The sequence below is a fragment of the Hylaeus volcanicus genome, chromosome 1 (genome assembly GCF_026283585.1).
Source record: "Hylaeus volcanicus isolate JK05 chromosome 1, UHH_iyHylVolc1.0_haploid, whole genome shotgun sequence".
Classification (NCBI taxonomy): Eukaryota; Metazoa; Arthropoda; class Insecta; order Hymenoptera; family Colletidae; genus Hylaeus; species Hylaeus volcanicus.
The window spans coordinates 13,241,282-13,267,107 of record NC_071976.1 but is presented as its reverse complement, the minus strand read 5'-3'; the positions used below and the strand labels follow the sequence as shown (position 1 = coordinate 13,267,107).

At 35.4% G+C, this 25,826-nt stretch overlaps 1 protein-coding gene and 1 long non-coding RNA gene across 13 annotated transcripts; both read right to left on the bottom strand.

The window, feature by feature from the left end:
* Nucleotides 1-1,365: 1,365 nt before the first annotated feature.
* Nucleotides 1,366-6,548, bottom strand: LOC128878279 (uncharacterized). 4 transcript variants are annotated; one of them, XR_008457381.1, is made up of 6 exons: nucleotides 6,375-6,548; nucleotides 6,083-6,264; nucleotides 3,358-3,520; nucleotides 2,008-2,113; nucleotides 1,756-1,869; nucleotides 1,366-1,655 (listed from the first exon to the last, which is right to left on the bottom strand). It is a non-coding gene; the product is annotated as an uncharacterized LOC128878279 (long non-coding RNA). The 4 variants fall into 4 exon arrangements; XR_008457382.1 differs by having other exon boundaries at nucleotides 2,008-2,130; nucleotides 6,144-6,264; XR_008457375.1 differs by having other exon boundaries at nucleotides 1,738-1,869; nucleotides 2,008-2,130; nucleotides 6,375-6,547.
* A 2,757-nt stretch (nucleotides 6,549-9,305) lies between these two features.
* On the bottom strand, nucleotides 9,306-25,405 carry LOC128876304 (zinc finger-containing ubiquitin peptidase 1-like). 9 transcript variants are annotated; one of them, XM_054122578.1, is made up of 9 exons: nucleotides 25,270-25,405; nucleotides 14,256-14,488; nucleotides 12,854-13,101; nucleotides 12,478-12,781; nucleotides 11,975-12,402; nucleotides 11,506-11,908; nucleotides 11,303-11,430; nucleotides 11,007-11,230; nucleotides 9,306-10,913 (listed from the first exon to the last, which is right to left on the bottom strand). In XM_054122578.1, exons 2-9 carry the CDS (start codon nucleotides 14,456-14,458, stop codon nucleotides 10,869-10,871), a joined length of 1,983 nt encoding a protein of 660 aa, XP_053978553.1. In that variant the 5' UTR covers nucleotides 14,459-14,488; nucleotides 25,270-25,405; the 3' UTR covers nucleotides 9,306-10,868. The 9 variants fall into 9 exon arrangements, with proteins under 9 accessions (XP_053978553.1, XP_053978537.1, XP_053978527.1 ...); XM_054122562.1 differs by lacking the exon at nucleotides 25,270-25,405 and adding an exon at nucleotides 17,653-18,288; XM_054122552.1 differs by lacking the exon at nucleotides 25,270-25,405 and adding an exon at nucleotides 18,021-18,287.
* Nucleotides 25,406-25,826: the final 421 nt, after the last annotated feature.

The following is a 25,826-nucleotide window of genomic DNA, read 5'->3' as shown; positions in this document are numbered from 1 at the left end:
TGCGTATTCATATACATTAACTAGAAATTATTTCATACTTTTCACTGTACATTTTTTGAAGTCGGTTAAATTTTTTTTCCGAAAAATTATTTTATTTCACTCTATTAGTGGCAATCTATAACCAATAGGTTTCATACAATAACATCAGTTATGAGCAATATACAGGATGACCCAAAAACGTTGGAGGTCCCTTGAAAAGACAGAGATATTCCAGAAACAGAAACTTCCGACCAATCAGGGCGCGAGTATGCCGGAGGAGCGCCTGCAGGGCGTATGCTACCGCAGGCGCTCTACCGGCATACTCGCGCTCTGATTGGTCGGGGGTTTCTGTCAATATCTCCTTAACGAAGCCTCGAACAACATTTTCGTTAAGAAAAAATTGTTTCAAATCATCCTCACCCCCCCCCCCCCTCCCCGGAACACCCCATTCAAGGACATTCAACATTTTTTGGACACCCTGTAAAATTGCAAATGGGATTATCAGGAATACATCTGCAACTACATGTGAAAGGATTGATTGCGTTTAGTAAATTCCTTGTCGAGCTGCACCAGAGCATAGCAATTTCGCACCAACAATGGTTTTATAAACAATAAAAGTGTCCATAAATTTTTGCAAATGGGAACATCACGAATTCGTGTATCATGAAATGCGGAAGGTTCCATCGCGCTCGGTAATTTCCTCACCGAGTTACATCATATAATAGGAATTTTGCGATAACAATAGTTATAAACAATACAGAAATTCATAAATTTTGGCATCTGTGATCATTGCGAAAACCTCTCCGGCAGCAAAATGTAAGGAGTTTCATCGATTTCATCGATTTCAGGCCACACATACGTGAAATAGTACGCTTTTTGCGATAAAAAGTGATATAAAGTGGTAAAAAACAAAATAAGGACAAATGTTTTGCTATGGGACCAAATGGCAAATGCTCTTCCAGATGCAAGATGTTTCAATCTGATTGCTCCATCCGTCTCGGAGTAAGAAACAACACAAAATTTTTCTGTTTAAAAAAAAAAAACGAGTAAAAAATGACAAATCGCAAAAAGTCTTGATAGCAGGATCACCGGGGGAACATGCTCTACAAGATGCAACAGGTTTCATTCTGATTGGTCAAGCCGTAATCGGCGAATATACATAATCAAAAGTACGGTTTTTTGGCAAAAAAACGGGTAAAAAATGACAATTCAAAAAAAGTTGTGATAATGGGTCTGCCCGGGGGGCATGCTCTACAAGATGCAACAGGATTCATTCCGATTGGTCAAGCCATCTCGGCGTAATCGGTGAACAGACATAAAAAAAAAAAACATGTCGAATTGAGTAACCTCCTCCTTTTCGAAGTCGGTTAAAAATTAGAGAAACGATTTGGAAACTATAGACTTTTATTTGGTTGTAATTATCATGTTTCATACAATGAAGTAGTTAAAATGCAGAGAAAAATATTAGATTAAAACATATTTAAGAAATCGGCAAGATTCTTTTCTTTTACTTAAATCAAAAATATATTTGAAATTTGTGATAACGATAATAATCTTCGTGATCTTTCCATTGATGTAACTTGTTTTCTGAGAATTTTTGAAACAATATTTATCCACTTGTGTTGTTGATGATCCCATTAAAATTTACATATCTGGTTATAGGTCCCATTCTACTGCTAAAACATTAAATTGTAATATATGTAAATTATTAATTGTGGAGGATAAAAGTAAAACTATTGACAACAAATATTTTGATACATTTTAATGTTTCCTTACAAAGAGGAGGCCTTTCTGTTCCTATAGAAGAAGTAATGACCGTATTCAGTCATATGTATGCCATAATGGAAGCCATAATTAATAATGCTAACTTGAAGTTTCAATTTGTTAAATCTGAAAATCATACACATATTTTATATAAATTGACATATATTAGCATTCAAACAGATATTCATTATTTTGCATTTTCCGATTATGATTGAAAAAGGTAACGCGCCATGGGAATACCCCTAGGGTGATGAAGAAATTTACCTGCAACACACTCTTGTAATTAACTGCACAATTCTTTCCTTGGGTAGTTTCCCTCCATCTCTTCTACGTGTTCACTTAAGGGGATAGACACGGGTAATGCAGCGCTCTGTAAACCGAGAAAATCTGGCCCGAAATATGGGTTAGCTTTGCCCACAGATTTTGTCCTTATATGAGCATATTTTGGGCTCAATGAGGGCTCATTCGAAATAGGAAGGTCCAAGGAATGGCGCTCTGGCCGTGGTTGAACGATATTGTGTCGATATTTAATAATATGAGCGTCCAAAGTCGAGCAAAAATCGAGCAAAATACATCCGCAGAATAGTTGTATTTTTAGGTTACTAAAAGGATTTTGTGACTCAAACGACGACTAGAGCGCCATTCCTTGGACCTTCCTCTTTCGAATGAGTGTGAATGAAGAGAAAGAAAGAGGAGGTTAGGGAGGAATCCATTATGGAAGTCCCTGAAATACCACCTAAAATGAGCAAGGCGGGCATGAGATTGTACCCGGAAAATCATAGGGGCATTGCCTCAGTGATAATACGAATTAAAAACGAGTATATAAAAAAAAATAATAAGGAAAATCTTATCCTAATGACCAAAGAGGTTTTTAAACAAAATGCTAGTGCATATGACCTAAAAGCATCTGGTTTTAACAAAGCAGAGGTGTCTTTTTATAACAAAGACCAGGGTAACAAATTTATGGAAAAGATAACAGAGAATAATGACAACAATATAATAGAAGCTTTTATTCCTCTTCATAAGTTGGAGAGAAAAGGATTAATAAAGGATTTTTCTTTAGATTATGATATACAGGGTGTCCCAAAACTCGGGGAGGAGCCGGAAATGGGGGGTAGCTGAGACGATTCTGAACAACAATTTCCTTTGCAAAAATGTCGGATGAAAACCCCGATCAATCAGAGCGCGCGTAGACCGTTGGAGCGGCCGCGGTAGCGAAGGCTACGCGCTAGGTCGATGCTTCGATGCACGTAGAGTCACTTGTTCGCGTGCAAGCGCAGCCGCCAGCGCGTAGCCTACGCTACCGCGGCCGCTCCAACGGTCTACGCGCGCTCTGATTGGTCGGGGTTTTCGCTTAATATCTCCTTAACGAAGCCCCATCCGACATTTTTGCAAAGGAAATTGTTGTTCAGAATCGTCTCAGCTACCCCCCATTTCCGGCTCCTCCCCGAGTTTTGGGACACCCTGTATAGGATATAGTATTATATGCCAAATCATCGGCTAAAATTCTGTTTGTGAGAAGATTAGAAAAAATGGTAATCGGAGAGAATAAGAATGAAAGAAAATGGTACCCCAGTGAATCAGTGGTAGTGACGTTTGAAGGTGATGTCTTACCAGAAGATATTAAATTGTATGGGTTATATAGTGTGAAGGTTCATTGCTTCATCGAACCTATTAAAAACTGCACCAACTGTTGGAACTATGGTCACTCAAAGGGAAAGTGTAGAAAGAGAACTATGTGCATTTGCAATGGAGAAATTCACCTTAAAAGTGAAACCTGCGGAAGCAAAGAAAATGTCAAAAAATGTATCCATTGTACGGAGGAACACTACACATTTAATGGACAATGCCCAGAATTCAAGTTTAATAAAGAAGTGAATGAATATAGTATAGTATGAATAATGTAAGCTTTTTTCAAGCCAAAGTAGCAATTAAAGAAAAATAATTTTCCCCAAAAATCCAAATAACAAAGAAAGATTTCCCAGAGCTGACCAAACCAAGCCCACAAAGACACTGGAACTAAAAAGAATGGGAGGAACCACACCAAAGATTGATCAATCTGAAAACAATTGGGGTAGAAACAACATTAAGACATACACCAAAACTAAGGGTACTATACATCAATAACAAGCCCTATTAAAAAACCAGTACAAATTAAGTTGCTGGACACTAATCTCACAGGAGAAATGTCTGAGTCAAAGAGGAAGACAAATCATCGGCTAAAATTCTGTTTGTGAGAAGATTAGAAAAAATGGTAATCGGAGAGAGGAAATAATATATAGTAATAACGAAAAAGAGATTTCGAAGGAGTGGTATGGTCTTGTACTAAGGCACCGGGAGAGAAACATAGTAAAGAGTAAGGAGGCAAAGGACAGTATATATCAACCAGTGATAAATGTACGGAAGCGAATCATCTGAGCAATTAAGACATGACACAATCAATTAAAATTATATTTTGGAATTGTAGGAGTATCAGAAATAAAAGGTCAGAAATAGAATATCTATCTAAAGCAGGCATGCACAGAAAGTGCGCCCGCGGGCGCTGGGCTCTCACTCCTCAGTGAACGGCGGGCGCTGGGTCCCCACTCCTTACTGATCCGGTACACTGTGACTCTAAGAGTGGGGGCGCCTGCCACAACTACAAGCTTACTTCCAATAGCCTCACGGGTCTCTTAATTTTCATGAGACTTATACAATAATTCCTAATACAGATTCGTGGTTAATTCATTTCGAGTTTGTTGCTACAATATTTATATTGTACGATATAATATACATATACATATATATATATATTTTTTTTTTAAAGTTTTCTGTAACTAATGCATACCAGTTCGAAAATACAAGATAGAATTTACTGCTTATAGACAAAAACCAGCGCTTGCCGCCGCTATTCCTTGCTGTGACTCCCTGTATCTGTGTATTACACACACAATGCACCGTCTCCACTCCTCTAACTTGCTTCCCACTATGTCTAACTTGCTGTCCGCTACTTTCACCTTTTTCCCACTCTGCTGCTGAAGGCATTCTAACCTTGAACGAACACGCGGGTTCGACTCGCGCCACCAGACGAGCACGCGCCCGCCAACCGGGGTTTTGTGCATGCCTCATCTAAAGGAACAGATATAATAATATGTGTGGAATCATGGTTGAAACCAAAGGACGAGTTTGAACTGAATAGTTTCAACGTGGTCAGAAAGGATAGAATAAGAAAAACAGGAGGTGGAGTTATTATGTTTATAGCAAAAAGCCTTAAACATAAACCAATAGATGTAGAATTAAAGGACGAGAACGCTCAATCAATAGGAGTAGAAATAACCAACCTGAAGCAAAAGTTGCAGGTATGCTCAGTTTACAGAGCACCGGGGCAACCTCTAGTAAGGAAGGAATGGGAAAGATACATTCAGGATATTAAAAAATTGGGGTCACCTATATTAATTGGAGATTTTAATGCTAAAAATGTAGCATGGAACTGTGACATATCAGATGATGCTGGAGTAAAATTACTAGACATCATGGAAAGACATCAAATGGATGTTATTAATTTTAATACCAAAACATATATCAATTTAAGAAATAATAGCTTTAGTAACCTTGACCTTATATTTTCAGACTCAAAGATTATAGATATGATTGAGCATCTCCAAGAAGAAAAACCAATGGGTTCTGATCATTTTCCCATAAGAATAGACATTAATATGGAAAGGAACATTTACAGGAAAAAGACAAATAAAATATCCTCGAAAAGGACAAATTGGGAAGCGTACCGAGAAGAAATGGATACAGCTTATAATAGTTTACTAGAACCGGATACACCTATTTTAGAGAAATATAAAAACTTCACAGAAAAAATGATTGAAGCAACAACACTCCAGCCAGAAGAGAAGTGAAAAATAAGGTTCATAGGAATCCAGTTACATGGTGGGATGAGGAGTGCAATAAGCATATAAGGTTAAGAAAAGCTGCCTTCAAACGGTGAATGTGCAATACAACTTTTAATAATTGGATTTTATATAAAAAACAAACACCAAATACTAAAAGAGTTTTACGGAAAAAGAAAAGGGATAGTTTTAAGTCATTTGCTGCGAGTATTAACTTTAGAACATCCTTAACTTACACGTGGAATAAAATCAAGATGCTCAAGTCAAAATGGACTAAAATTAACAATAAGGACACGATAACAACAGAAAATAGACAAGGTATTATAGAAAACTATATACAAAAGTTAAGTCCACCATGGGTCCCAGTAAACCCAGTGTTTAATTTGAATGTAGAAAATAATGAATTTTTAGACGACATGTTCAGTTTTCTTGAGCCGAACGTGGCTATCGAGAAAACAAACCTGGAGTCGTCTCCAGGAATGGACAAGATAGAATACAAAATGATCCTCTTTGGCTTCGTACCAACAATTTTGTCTATTTCACGTTTGTATTAGATTATAATATTTCTTATCAATTTGCAAACACTTCAATTTGGTCCAAAGAAGGTTTTATCTTCCTTCACACTTATATTTTCTTCAAACCACTGTAAATATTTCAAGTTTAATGCATCATAACATCAAACTACTTTTAGAGTCCATCAAATTTATACTATATTTACAGATATTAATATACTTTTAAACTACTTTTACTTACTATAGTCATAATATTTATATCCCACTTTTACATAATTAATAACAAATGGTGTACATTAGTATAGTTTTTTATTAAAAACAGTGTTAATTATGATACGAAGCACAAAACTCTCACATTGGAAAATAGGACTCTCGATCTGGACTTGAGCGGTGTTGCCACGTTTCTCAGCATGGCTAGTACAAGAGTTGGCTGTGGTACTGGTAATATTGTCAGCCAATTTCCGATCGCACCCTAAAAACTAACTAACCTAGTTACAACCATTGAGCTTGTTGCGGACCGCGTCGTGCGGTGATAGGGAATTTGCTGACGTGGGTAAGGTGCCCGTGGAGCGCTGAACCGTTCTGTTTAAAATTCGAAATACTTTTAGGAAAAAAGTAAAGACGTTTATTCAGTCGACTCGTTTGGTTTAAACCGTTTCGTAGTTCGTTACCAGAGGTTCGATTACGATTGAACTCTCTGGAAAAATCTTCGCTCGATCTGCTGCTTCTCTCCCTTCTCCGGAAGATTCCCGATTCTCTAGTAATAGAAAGGTATAGTACTTCGGGTTGTCCTGGTCCAATCGGGGGTTGCGCCCTACTCCTTCTATCGGTGATCTTCATCGATCTCGGATCCACCCCCGAGTCGGGTGGACGTGGGAGTCGCGCGGCCATGTTTGTGCAGGGCTACACGTGAAAAGGGAAAGCGCGGAGGTCTAGAGAGAGAGAAAACGCACCAGCGAGACACAGCAACCCTTAAGGAAATTTATTACCCTCTTGAAGAAGTCGCCGGAAACGCAAACCGAGGTACAGCGCGAGTTTGTTATTTTCAAGGATCTTACGAGCTGGAACAAAAGCTAACTCGACTCGAATTCTAAAGAAATGCATTCCAACGGAAACGGTGATTCGACACGGCCTATAATAAATCTATTAAGTATTTTCAGCGAACGTTCCCTTTTCTCTCCTGACTTTTGACTTTCCCACGCTTGATCACCCACGTTGAATGTTTTAACAATGTACGTGGCGGTTCGTTGATTCAATGCGTTAATCCATTTGAATTCCGTTCCTAATTTGAATATAAATATATACTACATGCGGTAGTGTTTAAGCTATTCCGCGTTGTGGCGCTACATGCCATGAAGCTAAGTTCACGTGATAGCGTAACAAGCTCTATCCTAACTGGAGTGTGAACTCCTGTAGGAAGAAGTAGAGGCGACAGAGATCCGAGAGAAATGCAAAATGGGTGGTTCCAGTATTATCCTATAGCAAATTTATTTGTAGAGGGGAACAAACATACGCCGTAATATAACCTACCCGAGCATCGCTGAGCATTGTCGAGTGAGTTACTTTCAGATTCTTTTCCGCATAAAATTGGATAAATACAATATAAATTGAATTGTGACAAATAATAAAATTTAGCTCTATTCCAAATTGTATATATTCGTATGATCTAAATTATGGTATGTAAATTATGTATACTATTTCATTATTATGTCATTATTATTAATGTTTCTATCGTTTTATATATAAATAAAAAGGAAATAAAGTTTAAATCTGTACATAATTAATCTGTAAATAATTCCTAGTGCCGCGAAATTCAAACAAAGATGAGTCTGTTCTTCCTCCACACATAAATTTGCTATAGGATAGTACCACCAGAACCTTCGACCATATATACATGGACTGCTCAAGCCTACTCTTTATACACTGAGCAGAGCGTAACCAACATCTCCATACCAAAAGTGAAACTTGACGCTAATGCGCATGTGTAGAAGTCGAGAACTATATCAAAAATTCCATCTCGATGACAGGCTGACTGCAACTTTGACCAATGGTCGAAGAGTAGTTCCTTTGAGTACATAGACATATACTCAATATACATTTCTATATACATTTCTATATTTCTATATACTCAAAGAGTAGTTCGCCAAACCGTTCGCCAAACCGCCAAATTCGCGCCATTCCCCACTACACTATAGCTTGAGCAGTCCATGTACGTATGGTTGAAGACCGGAACCACTCATCTTGCATCTCTCTCGCAGTTCACACTCCAGTTAGGATAGAGCTCAATGGTTACAACTATAACGCGCGGCAGCACTGTCGACGTCATGTCGCCATAATATCACTAAACTATATAGTGTATATACTATAGTTTAGTAGTCCACAGTGGTCTGCATGCACGTAAATTTTGATATTATTGCATTACCTACAAAAATTGTAATTCTTATAAAATAATAATGGGTATCGTCAATGATAAACCAATTCAAGCAGCATCAATGGAAACAGGAAAAAGCGATAAACCTCTCAAACCTTGTTGCGCTTGTCCCGAAACGAAAAAAATAAGGGACGAATGGTACGTAATTTATATGAATTCTTTAATTGCTTATTTTCATATATAAAATATATTTACAAAAACGTTACATGTGATAGTAATAGTTAAATGAATTCTTTAATGAAATTCTATTAAAAAATTAGATTCGTACAATGTTGATTTAGTTGACTTATCGGATATTTTAATACATAACCTCTTGAAAAACATTTCAATTGAACCATAAATAATAATTTCTGATTACATCAAACGTTTAATTTTTCAGCATTATAACTAAAGGCGAAGAGAGTTGTGGTCATCTAATAGAAGCACATAAAGCTTGTATGCGATCATTAGGATTTAACATATGAATGCAAAGTTTATATATTTATATTTAGAAAATATTAATAAATGCTCAGGTTTGATAGATGTATTAAGGTATTTAGATTGTATAGAGTAGCTAAGTTAAATTATACCAAAATCATTCTAACACATTAAATACTGTATTTTACAAATAAATAATTTAATTTGTATCAAATATATAGTTTATTTAAATATCCTACATAAACAAGTGTTATGTAGAATCAAATGTTTAGTCGTGGAAAGTAACATGCATAATGTAAATGGTATAAAACAATCATTCGGGAATTGGGAATTCTAACAAAGCATATATTTTCATTTGATGTGTGGTTAATACGAAGTTCCTTTTTACACTTGCGTAACAATTCCACAGCTTGATTTACCTGAACACTCTGAAATGATTAACACATCCTTAGTTTGCATACAGCAAAATTCAATACAAGTAAGAATTGTCTTATATCTTTGCTGTCAGTCATAATTATTGCATCTGGTCCTACCGAGCAGAAAGACAATTTTCATCTGATTAGTGCATAAGTTATGAAAACTATAAAACAACGATACATCTTTATAATAATAAACATCAAATTTCTCAATGGTCTCAAATATTTTTAACTATAATAAATACATCTTATATATATCAGTACAATTCATGAGATATAATAAGAGTGATAATAATAATAACAATAATAATAATAATTTACTAAATCATATAACTTCTCAAGTATAGTTTACAAATAACAAGTAAATGGACTGTAGTTACTACCTTTTCTTCTTTTCGGTCACAGCATTGCACTTAACTTACACGCTAAGGTATGAGTAGCCTTAAATTAATTGAATAGTTAAATAGAATATTTGTAATTAGTATGAAAGTAGTTGTACTTTATGTATGAGTGAGTGAAATATAATTTAACAAAGAATGTGCAAGTATGTGTATACGTATATATAGATAAACGTATATAGAATATATGGAAATACGTCGTTTATTCTTGTAGACACTCCAAAACTATATAAAAACAACGATAATGAAAATGTATCGGAGAATAATTTCTGTAATCGTATATAAAATTTTATCGTACTGCGCGTCGTATCATTATTGGTAGTTTTATATTGACTAAAAATTGACAACAAAGTTTGTTAAAAATTTAGAGTACATGTAGAGTACTACAAGTGAAAGAAGGTAAGTGCGGACATTGTTGATTTCTGTAATGTTTCGACTGTCTGGAGTGCCTCCAAAAATATTTATAATCGGTGATTGATTAGCATTGAATCGATAACAGCATCACAGCTACGAAAGAGTTTTGTTTTCCAAGCTCTGCTATGGCTTTTTCGCTGATGCAACCGACCGGCGTAGGACGATTGGTCGACTGAAAATTAGCACAGCCTGTTCGGTGCGACGAAAATTGAGCAGAACATTGTGGACAAGAAATGGCGATCGAATTAGCTCTATCATTTAGATACTCCATCGCTAAAACTTTCATTCCCAAGCACACATCGTAATATAGTATTTTCAGAGCTGATCATTGTTTAAAATAAAAGATCGACATATAGACACTTTCTTTAGAAATTACAACTTTTGTGGTTTCTCATTGTTTCATTTCAGCTCCAAAACTTTCAACTGCGACGCAGGCTTAGGATATACACGATTGAGGAGCCAGTCAACTTATGACGGCTAAAAGATGCAAGAATATATCGTTAAATAATATTTCTGCAATTACTACGGCGGAGCAAATCCTCCTAATGATAAAACCTAGAACATTGCGGTCAGGTAACTTTAAGGATGCTGGACAAAATTGGTTTCAGGCAGTCTATCGTCTTTCCACAAGATTTGACTCTTTTTCGGGTCAGCAAATCTCACCTATCTTGGGGTACGCGGATCAAACGTAATACTTTGCTTTGCTGAAAAACGTCCAAGTTTGATTGTTTTACATTATGCAACAAGCTTCCATAAACGATTAGTTAATAGATAAGAAACGTGCAAAAGTTTCTTACTTGATACTCTAATTCGGTTTCCATGATACCGGTAACTGCAACGACTTGATACTGCCTTGCTTTCATTGCTGCGATCGATTTTCGTACCAAACGCATTGCACCGAGTGCACTACTTGTGCTATTAAATTGTGCCATTTGTGCTGGACTATGACTTGGATCAAGTACTAACATAGTTATCGAACCATCTCTTAATTGTTCTACTCCTATTATTGTTCTACTATGACCTGCAAGAAATAGTCAATGTTCATATATAAACTTTATTTCTGTCTTTCAATTTACAATTTCTAAACACGTACCTTGATGCTGTAAGTAAAGGGGTGGCTTAAAATCATCGCACCGTTGAAAATATTGTAAAACCCAATTAAACATTTCAGGATGTCCACCGTCAGAATTAGTTGGCCTATGAAAATCTACCAGCTGACACCTAATAATACCAATGATAGTAAAAATTATATATAACATGATCGCGAGAAACTATCGTGAAAATTGTAAAACGTACTTTATTCTCAAACTAGAAAATAGTATGGCTACTTCTGTGGGGCCAATCCATTTCCTAGTGTTCACCAATTTCCCGCCTAATTGTTCAGCTCCTTGAGTATCGAAACCCTGAGCCCAAGCCCATTCTATCATTTTCTGAAGTCTAGAGATAGACGGTATAGAACTTCGGAGCGGATTCTTGGTAGAACTACCGCTACCCAGACCAGAACTCCATGCTTTATAAACTAACTCATTGTACCCTGTATGTTGTAAAAGCGACGAAATTAGCATTTGTAAATTTCTATAACCACATCCCCAGCCTTTGTCTCCGTAAGTAGTAGCGTAATGATCTACAGTGGAACACATCCAGGTGCTCAACATGTTGCTACATGCTTGACTGACAGCTCGTATCTTGGGAACTAGACCTGTGGAAAATTGGAACAATAATATATGGTACTCTTAAAAGAAATTTCTGGAAATACAATTATTACCCCGTGTACAGGAACTGCCATCGTCTATGCCACTACTCTCTGCTACTCTGAGTTCGCTTTGCCTTTCGTAATAATCTGCAATCGTCATTTCACCAGAATACACAGCCCGCTGCATATTAGTGACGCTTTGTTCTCTAAAATTGCCCTGATTATCCATTCCGTATTGTGCTCTTAGCATTTCGAATTCTCGCTGTTCGCGTAATTTTCTAACTTCTTTCTCGCGCCTTTCCATATCCTTTGCTAACAATCTGTCAGTGGACAAATCTGGAGTTATAGGAGATGGAGTACTTTTTTTGCTGAAATGTTCTTCGATGTGTGCAGTTAACTCGTCATTGCTTTTAAACGACGTACTAAAACAAACTGGACATGCAGTAGCATCGCTGCCAACGGTTGCTAAATCAGATTGCGAAGCTGCACCATTCGCAGGGCTACAAAGAACAGAGAGAGTTTGAAATATAATTCATTGTTGTTAATAGGATGTGTATAGATAAATATAGTTTTACCTTAAAATGTCTTTATGTTCTATGTTGACGTGTAGCTCAAGATCAGAAGAATTAGGGAAAGACGTAACGCATAGGGGACAATTGAAGATACCGTCACGCGACGGTGGAGATTCAGGTGGAAAGGACGGCGAGGTGAGATCGAAATGTTGTCTATTGATATGCTCTTCTAGCCTCAACGGACTATCGGAACTGAATGGGCACATAGGGCACTCTTGAACTGGAAGCTTTGGCGAAGCATGAGAACGTAACTGCAGATTTAGGCCTGAACGCAGCGGAGAACCATGACCAGCTGCTCCTTCTATTACTGAAATAAAATCTTTCATCGTTTCACGTATTCCAAATTATAAAATTATTGCTCTATTAAACTTCTTGATACCATTATTAACATTTCCAGTGTTGTTATTATTATTGTTATTATTCACATTAGAACTAGAATTCTGTGGCTCTGACTTTGGTAGTTCCTGCTGGTGTTTAATACGAGGACTGGACGAACTGCTCCATCCATTTTGTAGAAGAGGTGGGCGTAGAGACATAGATGGAGAAGGACCACGACATTCGTCGTGCCTATGATCGTCTACCAACGAATCATCGTCAATAAATGCCATCATATCATGCTCCGGGGTACTACGACAATCGAAAGACACATTATTATTTAAAATGTTTGAATAAATTGATAAGTAGATATATGTACAAATAAAATAATTGTTTAATACATTTCATGAAAGAGAGTTACTCTACACTTTGCGTTACACTTTCCAATATTTACAATTTTGTATATAATAAATTTGGACAAGGTAAGTTAGAGATAAATAATTGTATATAAAATATCACTGAAATATGTACAATGAGACAGATTTTCAACAATGTTTCTTCATTCAATAAATTAGAAATTTTCTTAGGTCTAGGTATGATTTAACAAGTATAGTCTTCAATTAAGAAAAGCCAGGAAACATAAATAAAGAGGATGTTTCATTTTCACTTTTTAACCTTGATTCATTTCCACACTTCCAACTGTATTAGATTAATATATACTAGCGAAAATTACTATCATAAATACTGGTCGGCTTTACAAGAAACAAACTTTGTAACGTACAAAAATAGCGACATCTGAGTCTGCCCGTTGCCGCCATATTTCACGCGGCCAAAATTATTCAAACGTCTTAAGTATGATTTCGTTAGTAAACTATTGATTTAATTTAATTGGTACTTGAAATTTCATGTAATTCCATTTTTCAATTTCTTTAATCTTACAGCATGAATATATATCTAAGTTACTTTAGAATGTCTGAAATTATTTAAATAATTTAAGTTTGAGTCTTACATATTTAGATACTAAATAGAATTTATGTAAATGTAAATGATAAATAAAGACAATATATATATATATATATATATATGTTTTTAGTCACAGTGATATTTAACCATTTTTTAAATTATAAGTCATTTTATTATGATGTGTTTGTATCATGTAATAATAAATAAAATCAGTAGAGTACATATATATCTTTAGTTACTTATGCAAGTATTTACTTATTTATTGCTCGCAAGTATTTTTTTCTCAAGTGCTTGTAACGTGTTGTAAAAAATAATATTAATTAAACCATCATCCAATTAACAATCACAATAATATTAATATATGCCGAACAGACTCCGAGCACGTGATTTTTCTCGTTCGTTACAAATTATACTTTGCATAAAGTAAAATCACATGGGTGTCCAAGAGTTAAACAACATAAACAAAGTAGAAGAAACTGAATGCACGTTATCGCGAAATCTACCTTGGTGTCAAGTAATCCAGATGAGCACTGTTAACATGAGCCAACATTTCCGTTGGCGAGATCTCCCCCAAATCGCAAAATGGACAATTCGCTGCTCCTTGGAGATGATAGAACACCATGTGCGACCTCATCTCCTCGTCGTTGAAGCCCTCTAGGCCGCAGATTTCGCACGTGTAATTCATTTCAGGTGGTTTGGCCGCCATTTTTATTACATACAATCAACACCTGTCGACCTTTAATGAGAAGAGGAAAATTATTAAATCTGCACGCGCACAAACTGTGTCACGACGATGCAATCGAAACAAACCCGATTCACGAAGTGAACAGAATTTTTTAAACAAAAACGAACCAACGAAAGGGCGATATTTTAAACGATGCAACTAGTACGCGGTGCATCTCCGAGAATTGCATTTATATCCGCGCATTGTGGCACCATGGGAGAACGCATCGGAGCCAGCTGGTCTGGGCGAAGCGACTCGTGCGAATACATCGAAAACGCATCGTGTTGGCGTCGGGTATTTTCTTCAGGGAATCGATAATTGAATTCAGGGTCGCGTACAAGTATCCACGATCACACCCGTTAGGCTAGGTGTCCACCGAGAATTTTACTCTCGACGCTTGTTATCAAGAGTGAAACATGCAAAAAAAGAATAGCGGACACGGCGTCAAAGGTAAGGGTTCTTCCACACGGGTTCGTGGGGACCGAACACATTAAGACACCTCCTAATCGAAATTAGCAAACTCTCGTCTTCATCTGTACTATACAAGTTTAGTTAAAGATAAACAATTTTAGATTTGTCTTTTGTTCAATGATAGTTTGGCCGAACAGTTCGGTTGGATTTTAACGTATAAATAAACAGTAATTTTTCTTATAAGGGAAGGTCGCGATCCGGACGAGCGCTTTTTGAACGAGACTGGGCTTAAATGATGGAGGCTGATGGGCACAAGAAAAGTGCATAACATTAGGGGTATCTGGCCAGCCGTTCTTATAAAAAATGGCTTTAAACATTTACAGGTCACTAGAATGTAGATTTACGAAAGCATTCAAATTCTCGACAGAAGCTGTTGTAGCTGTGAGCGTTACGGCGCAGGTTCATTTTCTAAAGTTTGTGGGTTAGAGACTCGGCAATGACAAAGTTTTTTTTTCTCCTACTGCATTTCTATGTCTTATTCCCATTTTTTACTTACTGCTATATAAATAATATATACTCACTGCTATATAAATAATGTATAAGAATTATAAACTATAGGATGTGGACTACAATTTTTAACAATACGTTTTTTATTAATAATATTATTAATATTAGGTAGACTGGAAAGTTATGTCGTTTTTTCAATTTGAAATACTTGTTTATCACTCACTAGCTCATTGATTTTTATCGATCTGGTATTCCAAATTTTTACACTAAATGGCAAAAGGCTGTTGATAACGAGGGCGATTACATAATTGATTAAAAAAAGAGAATTTATTAGAAATTTGTTTGAATTTAATGTAAAATAAACGACATTACCTTCCAGTCTACCTAATATTAATATTGATAATAATTTATTAATAATAAATACGCCACATCCCATACATTTGTATGTTTACTTCTACTATTGCTATATTATGTATCGCATGTACTCATTATAATATTATGTTCACATCTATATGCTATTGTTTGCAATTTCTGCGCACGTATATATTCAGTAGCCAAATACATAATTATTAAAAAACGAATTTTATTTTAATAAACGCTTTAGCCACACATTGTTATTAATAAAAAATAAATTAATTAATAAAAAACGTGTTATTACAAATTGCAGTCAACATCCTATACTTTATAATTCTTATATATTAAGTTGTCCCAAAAGTTTCTTCCGTAACATCCACTCAGTTATTTTGTCTAGTAATGTTTATATAAATAGACAACCTAACTTCTGAGACGTTAATACCAGAGATGTTTGTAACAGTAATGGGGAAAAGTGAATCGTATGCAATTCAATAATGTAACATTAGACATAAAATATCGTGTATGTATGTATTATTAATGAAATGGAAGAAACTTTTGGAACAACCTAATATTATTTATCTAACAGTGAGTATTATAATTCTTATACATTATTTATATAGCAGTGAGTATTATAATTCTTATATATTATTTATGTAGCAGTGAGTAAAAAAAGGAACAAGAAATAGAAATGCAGTTGGAAAAAAAAATTTCCATTGTCGAGTTTTGAACCCACGAACTCTAGAACATGAACCTGCGGGGTAACGCTCACAGCTACAAAAGTTTCTGTTGAGAATTTGAATGTTTTCGTATATCTACTGACCTGTAAATGTTTAAAGCTATTTTTTATAAAAACGGCTGGTCAGGTACCCTTAATGTTTTGCACTTTTTTTTATGCCCATCAGCTCCATCATTTGAGCCCGGTCTCGTTTAAAAAACGCTCGTCCGGATCGCGACCTTCTCTTGTTAGACAAAGAAATATATTTACTCTATAATCTATTACCATTTTGTTCTATGATTTTTCCCCATCTATTGAACTATGATTTTCCTAGTAATTATTCGAACTGTAGAGAGACAACAATCATCATAAATCAAATGAACTTTTTAGTGGAACCGTTAAACAAAATTATATCTCACTATATATCTCATTATTGCTTGCTTTATTGCTTTTTGATTTATCATGGTACATAATCTTTACATAGCGATTATTGCACCTATTGTTTCAGTCACTATATATCTCGTTATATCTAAATTGATACATGCTGCATGTTTTCTTATTCGAAAGAAATTTTCTCGCACGAGGACGTCTCCGTTTGCTTGTGTGAGGGAGGTCTTATTCTCGATAGCAACTCCAGAGGGTGAAACTCTCATGTGGGCACCAGACATTAAACTTTTCGCGAATCGTTTCCGGATGCATTGTACTGCGACGCGTTTGATTTATCGGACTCTGCGTGTTGCGACCATATCCCCCAGAAATGGAAGACGTCCCAACAGTAACACAGCTAACAGTAACACAGCCACGTTCGTGGTTCCGCGTGTAAGAGGAAATGCAACCGCGACCTCTTGTCAGAGATGGGTAAAATTTCCTTTCAATGATAACGAACGAAATTCAATACGACGATACGCAGCGATGCATTCAAATATATTAAAAATTGCCAAAGTTATGATTTTTTTACGCATAGCCTCCTTGCTGATTTTTGCTGATTTTCTTTCAACGATAACGAACAAAATTCAATACGACGATACGCAGCGATGCATTCCACCCGACAGTTCAATCCTTTTTTCCTCGAATTATTTCATCCAGTTTAAATTTCTGTTCCGTTTCTATTCTATTCTAATTGTTTATATGGGACTCGTGGGTAAAAATTTGTATCTAGATAAGAATTTCGCCCATCTCTAGCCCTCACCTCCGCAAAGTTCGACAGTCGCGATAAGCTAGCGCGGCTCGCGAGTCAATCGATGCTTTCCCATGGACGAGGATCTCATCATTTGTTTTCTCGAAACGAGGCTCGGATTGGAAAACCGTCGACGACGATGGCGACGTCGAGGACGTCGAAGGGGGCGAACCGCGTGTGCGGTTACGATATATCGTTCGCGTTGAGGAGGAGGTCGCGTGTCTTTTCACTGGCCCTCGAGGTAACTAGGCCAACCAGTAATTCGCAGAGGAAAGGTAGCGCACACACGTTGGGTTGCTGGGTTGGGTTGACCCATTTAAGGCACTCTTGACTCGCGTTTTGCGAAACTCGAGCGTGAGTTCGGGTGTCTCGCCACTCACCGAATTGATCAGGATTTTACGAGTGTTCCCGGTCAGGATGCGCCCTTTATTTTTCGACGACACTTTAATCCCGTAACACAGTTAGGCGTCCGTGCAGGCCGGGCTGCCTAACACGGCGCCTCGTTCGCCTCCATATGGACAGCGCCAACCCACCCCGACACTTTCGCGGAAAGAGTTTCTCAAGCCACCCCACTGTGTCCAACTATCCACCATTCGTCTCTACGGAGGGTTGCGCTTCTACAGCGGACCTCGTCGAAGGCGCTGCCGTCGCCACAACCCTCGCAAGACGCAACCCTCGCTTGCACGCGGTCGGTAACGCTTTCATCTAGCGGCGCGTGGTTTCTGGCCCGCCAGGTTTCCATCTGATTTCACCCTCTGCCATTAAGGGCTCTCCCAGGGATCAAATTTCCAACGTTTGACTCCAACCTTTGTACGGGTCTCTTGCTTCGAAATAGTTTCGTTCAACTTAGTCTTGGAATTTATTTATTTATTTATTTATTTTAATAAATAGATATATAATTTATTTAAAGGGTACTCTTTTATTTTGGGTCAAAACAGGTTGAGACTTAGGTTGAGACTTAGGTTATGTGTATAGATACATTGCAATAGATATCGGTAGACTGCGGATGTTTATGTGAATTAATATTTTTATAAATACAGAATTGTTGCTCTTTTATGTAGTTTTACATTTGTTTTACATATTTTTACATATTCTCGTGGGTTTCTCCATATTTTCCTTACCCATAAATGGATAAACATCCGTAGTGTAGCGATATACCTCGACACAATTGCAGGCTTGTATCCATGAGGACTGTATAAGGAGTCCTAACTGTGTAGTGTAGAAGTGATATCAAAATCCCGAGCTTGAAGTTATGAATATTTCTACCACTTGCGGCGCAAGTGAGCACAGACTACGATATACATTTGTATACAATTTATCTACAGATAATCTTCGGATTGGCCTGCACTTGACCGGCAGTCCATTTGTTATTGCAAAATACATATGAATTTTTTTAGGCTCTATCATCTATATATTAATAGATAATATATACACATATGACATATATATTATCGTAGTCTGTGCGCATTTGCGCCGCGAGTAGACGAAATATTCATAACTTCAAGTTCGGGATTATGCTAACAGTTTTCTAGTAACTTTCTTAGGGAGTTGGATCTCCTTATACAGTCTTCATGCTTGTATCTATTACAGAGTCGGTTCCTTTTGGGTAGCGCAGTAAAAAAAAATCCTATTCCTTTTGCGATACTCTCAAAATTAATTATCAAAGTTAGGCCTTTTTCAGCCTCTAGGGTGGTGAGATGATCCCTTTACAAAATATGAATATCATTTGCGCATAGAACAATTAATTTCTAAAAGAGAAGCGAATAGAATTCAAATAGAAAATGGTCGAAAGGGTCTAAGGGTGCGCAGGAGTCAGAACAGAACTCCGAATTGACTTCAGCGACAGTCGCGGAAAAAATAGGAAACTCCGGGACAAGGATAGATAGATCCTTTTGTCTCTCCAATAATGCTGTGGCAGAGAGAGAGAGAGCAATACAACAATTGCAGGAGAGACGAGGACAGGGCGATTAGGCTAGCATGATTTTTGTTCAATGATATTGAAGCAAAGAAGCAATATTTTCTAATAATTCTGGTTTTAATATACTCGTTACACTTTGGCGAATGCGACTCCGAGGCCTGATTTTGCAATTTCAGCATTAAAACTTTATAAACAATAAAAGTAATATCCGGAACTATTGAATCGAAAATTTAAAACTTTTTCAGCAATAGAAAGCTGTAGTCAGGTATACTGTACTATACCTGAGTAACATACGCTATGTTTTATTAAGTAAAATTTACTTTGATAAAATACGTTTTTAACTTGAAATCTAAAAATTTCTGCTCTTGAATATATTAGATGTCGTACAAAATAAAATAATTTTTGGAAAAAAATATAACCGACTTCGAAATATATTAAAATTGCACTAAAAGGTATGAAATAATTTCAAGTGAATTTATATGAACACTCACCAGCTTTAGATATACTTGCTTAAAAGTATGAGAAAATGCAGTGAAAAGTATGAAATAATTTCTATATTTAATATGCTATATTTAATAATTTAATCAAATTCATCAAGAGCTGGTGAGCGATAATGCAATTATGAATAGACATTATTTCATACTTTGCACTGCATTTTCTTATATTTTTAAGCAATTATATCTAGAGCTGGTGAGTATTCATATAAATTAACTAGAAATTATTTTATACTCTTTAGTGCAGTCTTAATATATTTCGAAGTCGGTTATATTTTTTTTCCAAAAATTATTTTATTGTGTACGACATCTAATATATTCAAGAGCAGAAATTTTTAGATTTCAAGTTAAAAACGTATTTTTATCAAAGCAAATTTTACTTAGTAAAACATAACGAATGTTACTCAGGTATAGTACGGCTTTCTATTACTGAAAAAGTTTTAACTTTTCGATTCAGTAGTTTCGAATATTACTCCCTACATAAAAGCAAACAAACAAACAAACTTTACTCTTTATAATATTAGTATAAATAAGGTTGTCTATTTATATAAACAACTGTGAGCAAGTCGCGAAAGGAACTTTTAGACCTACCTAAAGTATAAAATTGGCACTCTATTCGTTATGATATTTCACCTGTTTTAGAAATCCCAGTTGGAACCTTGGAACATTTTTTAACGTGCCAAGATCGTGCGAGAAAGGATTTTACAACGCGGACTTTACTCGACCCGGCTTAACTCACTCAAGTGGTCGCAATGGTTATTAATTATCCAGAGAAGAGCATCGTTTAAACGGACGGCGTCGTCTGCGACTGACGATCTGTGTTCCAAACAAAATGTACTCTGATTTTCGATTTAGAAATATAATCTGTTTGACTTCCGGCGTTGTGGTCAAAAAATAAGATTGCTAAAAGCTCGATGAGTCGAGTGATTATTATTATTTTTAAACCAATGTTTCATTGATACTAAGTGTTTGATCCTTTTACACAATTTAACCTTTAGAATGCCAATAAAGTGGTACAAAATGGAAGCAGGTCAAATGTCTTTTTAAGCTTTTAAGAGGCAATGAAGCCCTACCAGATGCAAGAAGATTCAATCCGATTGGTCAATTCGTTTCGGAATAAGAAGCAATACAAAATTTTTCAGTTTTTTGCAAAAAAAAAACGGATAAAAAATGAGAAATCCCAAAATTTGTTGGTAATGGGACCACCCCGAAGATATGCTCTACAAGATGCAACAAGTTTCATCCCGATTGGTCGGGAAAAAAAAAATGAGTAACCTCCTCCTTTTCGAAGTCGGTTAAAAATAACTTATACGCGTTATAAGGAAACTCTGTCTCAAAAATACATTTATATAACTCTTGTGAAATTGTAATGTATTAGCTAATTTTTTATAAACAATGAATATATACATGTCCTCGAGTATCTCTAGAATGCATAGGTACAATGCAAAAAAATAGCTATTTGAATACTTTATATCATTAATAAGAACAAAAAAAAGTCCACGAAAATAGACGAGGAGACGTACAAATTCATAGTTTTGGTTAATATACTGCAATTTTACTAAGTTACTAATTGGTTATACATTGGTTAGTATACGAATACTTCCTATACTCTGGAAATTATTGAATTTCTCTTCGGAAATCTCATGTGAGATGTTCCATAAATTGATATTGTTTATGGGTTTAATTTTTTGTTACATTTCATGATTATTGGTATGTTGACTATGCTATAGCAATGAAAGATATGCTGTATATGCTAGAGCAGGGCTTCTTAAACTGTGGGTCGCGAGATTTTAATATAAAATATTTAATATTCTCTTTTATTTATGTTTGTTAAAATATTACGTGGATAGGTAAAATAAGCGACGACTGATCACATTGCTTTCCAAAAGGTGAATGCCTGTTTATTACATGCTCGCACAAAAGAACAGAGAAAAAAGTCTCCTTTCCACGTTTAACATACGTCTCTATAGTGGCGCTTTTGCTTCTATTTAAATTTACTTATATTCCAACACACCTCCTTAAATTTAAATTCCATCACTTTCCTATATATTCCTATATAGTTCCTTTTATATTTACAGTACATCTTTTTCTTACTTTATACATAGTTTAATCTAGATTAACTTTAATAACTTTCTAAATTTTTCGAACTTATTCCTACCTAATGATTTTGTAAAAATATCAGAAATATTGTCATCTGAATTTACCCTTTTAATATCAATTACTCTTTGCACGTAATTTTCATTTACAAAGTGAAAATGTGTTTCTATATACTTAGAATTTTTATTAAAATTACCAAACTTAGCTATACTAATTGTTCCTGTATCATCCTCATATATATTAATCGGTTTATCAAATTTAATTTTAAAATCTTCCAAAATGTCTTTTACCAATTTCAATTCGCTTACACATTCAGATAAAGCTACGCACTCTGCCGCTGTTGATGATTTCGTTACACTCCCTTGTTTCCTAGATTTCCAATAAATTGCGTTTCCATACATTCTTATCTTGTAACCTGTTGTAGACTTCCTATCACATTTATCCCCTGCCCAGTCAGCATCCACAAAACAATCAAGTGTATCCGCTTTTAAGTTTTTTTCATATGTTAACTTTAAATCTTTAGTGAAAAATAAATATTTCAAAATTCTTAGGGCATATTTGAAATGCGTTTGATCAAAACACTTTTGAAACCTACTTAAATAATTGACACTGTAGCTCACATCAGGTCGTGTCCCTGAGCTTATGTAAAGAAGTGCTCCTATTAAATTTCTATATTTTAGATCATTTTCAACTGACTGAACTGGTTCACATTGTAGGTTTTGTTCCATTGGAGTCGCATATGACCTAGCATTCTCTATCTCGTACTTTTCTGCTAACGACTCTATATATATTTTTTTTTATTTAAAGTCATAACATTCCTTTTACAATCATATGTAGTACTTATTCCTAAGTAAGTAGTGACTTCTCCCATATCTTTCATTTGAAATCTGTTTGAAAGTAACTATTTAATATGAGTTAATTTTTCTTTACTCCTGCAACTAATTAGTAAATCATCTACAAATAATATTAGGTAAATTGTATCAATTTTATCATTCATCATATACAAGCAATAATCATTTTTACTTCGTACAAATCCCAAGCTTCTTAAATAACTATCCAAGCACTCGTACCATGCTCTAGGGCTTTCTCTCAATCCATATAATGCTTTGCTTAATTTGCATACCTTCTCTGAACCATCCGCGTAACCTTGAGGTTGCTTTACATAAACTTCCGACATTTCTTTTGCGTTTAAAAACGCAGATTCGACATCCATCTGATCTATAAAGAACCTATTTTGTACGCAGTAATTCAAAAATATTTTCAGAGTTTGCATTCGTGCTACCGGTGAATACAAATCTTCTAGAATTTCCTTTTGTTGAAACCCTGTCACAACTAATCTCGCTTTGTAATTATTTTCCGATTTCTTTGTATAATCCCATTTTAAATCTAATATTTTTTTGTCTACCGGTTTAGTTACTAACATCCAAGTTTCATTTTTATTTAGATTATCTATTTCTTTATTCATGGCCCTTTTCCAGTTCACACACTCCTTACTATTTATCGCTTCATAATAATTTTCTGGATTATTCGTATTAGTATAATTTACATATATGCAATGTACACAGCTTTCTGGTGTATATAAATCTGGCTTTTTCTTAATCCTAGTGAATCTTCTTAATTCAGGTGTTTCGTCTTTAATTTCTCCCAAAATTTCATTATCATTATACATAGCGTTTTCATTCCTATTTTCATTTTCAAAGTTTTGATTGTATTCATCATTACCCTTAAAGCCTACTAGATGTACATTTTCTTCAACAATATCTACATGTCTAGCAATGACTATTTTATTATTAATTAATACGCTGTACCCGACATCTTCATAGCCTAACAAAATCCCTAAGTCTGCTTTTCTATCCCATTTATTTCTTCTCAGTACTTCCGGAACTCTTATAAAAACTCTACTTCCGCATACCTTTAAATGACTAATATCGGGTTTCCTACCCATCATTATCTCATATGGAGTCTTTTTCTCTAATGTGTTCGCTAGCGTTCTATTTTTTAAATATACAGCTGTTTTAATTATTTCTGGCCAGAATTTAATTTTAACATTAGCATCGAATAATAGGCATCTCGCTATGTCCATTACCGATCGATTGTATCTTTCTGCTGTACCATTTAATTCATGGATATATGGTGGACATGGGTCAATATAAATTCCCTTCTCTTTTGTTAGTTTATAAATATTTCGATTTAGGTACTCTTTTCCATTGTCACATATTAATTTTTTAATCTTTTTCCCAGTTAGATTTTCAATTTTGTTTAAATAATCTACAAAACAATCGAAAACTTCTACTATAGATTTAATAGTGTAAACCTTCCCTATTTTGCTGTAGTCATCAATAAATGTCAAAAAGTATTTTTCTCCCATAAATCCTGTTACATGTGGCCCATTTAAATCCGTGTGAACTATTTCTAATAACCCTGTTGTTCTATTCCTATTATTTTCGAAGCCTAAATTATGCATCTTATTCTTCACACATGTACCACATTTCAAATAATCAGATTCTAATTTCTCTGGCATTCCTTTAACTAATTTATTTTGGCATAAAATATTCAAATAATTAAAATTGACATGTCCCAACATTTTATGGTACTTTTCTTTTAAGGTCATACTACTACCCGTGCTCTGCGAAACGTAAACTCCTTTACCTCGAATACAACTATTCATTTTATATAAATTGTTAATTTTATGAGCAACTGCAATTAACTCGTAGTTTTTATTAACAATTTTAGCCAGATTTCCTTCGGAGATAATTTTATTGTGCTCAGTTACTTTCCCGAAACTTATCAAATTTTTGTCCATGTCTTTAACAAAAAATACATCTCTCAATTTTATATCATATTTTCGATTATTAACTAAAAAATCTTGTACAACGTTACCAATTTTTGTAGCTTTTAGTACGCGCCCATCTCCTATCTTTACATCTATCGGTACCTTTAAATTTGTTGAATTTACGTAATAATTTTCATTCTTTATTATGTGGTCAGTACAACCGCTATCTAAAATCCATTCGACTTTATTTTCGCACGCATTAACCTGTATCTCGTTATTATGATTATTTTCGTTACTTACGTATGAAGCTACTTCTGTACAAAACAAACCACTACTATTGTCCGCACCGTTGATGTAGTGTGCTGCTCCTCCTGTGTTGTGTCCATGATATTGCTGCCTCCAGCTACCTCGCGTGCTGTCTCGACCATGCTGAGAGCCACTGCCACGATTTGGATGATTTTGACGGTGTGTGTACGATTGCTGACCACCTCCTCGTTGGGAACTCTTTCCTCTCCATGTGTTATATTGTACGTGTAGGTTTCGGCATTCGTACTGCAGATGACCGGCTTTACCACACTTGTAACATATTTTGTCCCATTTTTTTCACTTGAACTTCCTTGTTTATCATTAGCTTCATACATTTTAATTTTATTCTTCACGAATTCAGCTGTTTGATCTTCTTCTTTCAAAACATCAACAAGGTCACCGATGTAGCTGAGTGAACTTGGCAAGGTTCTTAGTAAATAATTTAGCTTCTCCTTTTCACTCACTCGAGCACCAGAATCTTTGAGTTCAATTATTAATTTTTCAAAAACACTAAAGAAATCATTCGAGTCACTATAATCTTTAAGTTTTATTTTCTCTAATTTGTTTCTCACACATATTTGAAGTGCTGTTGACTGCC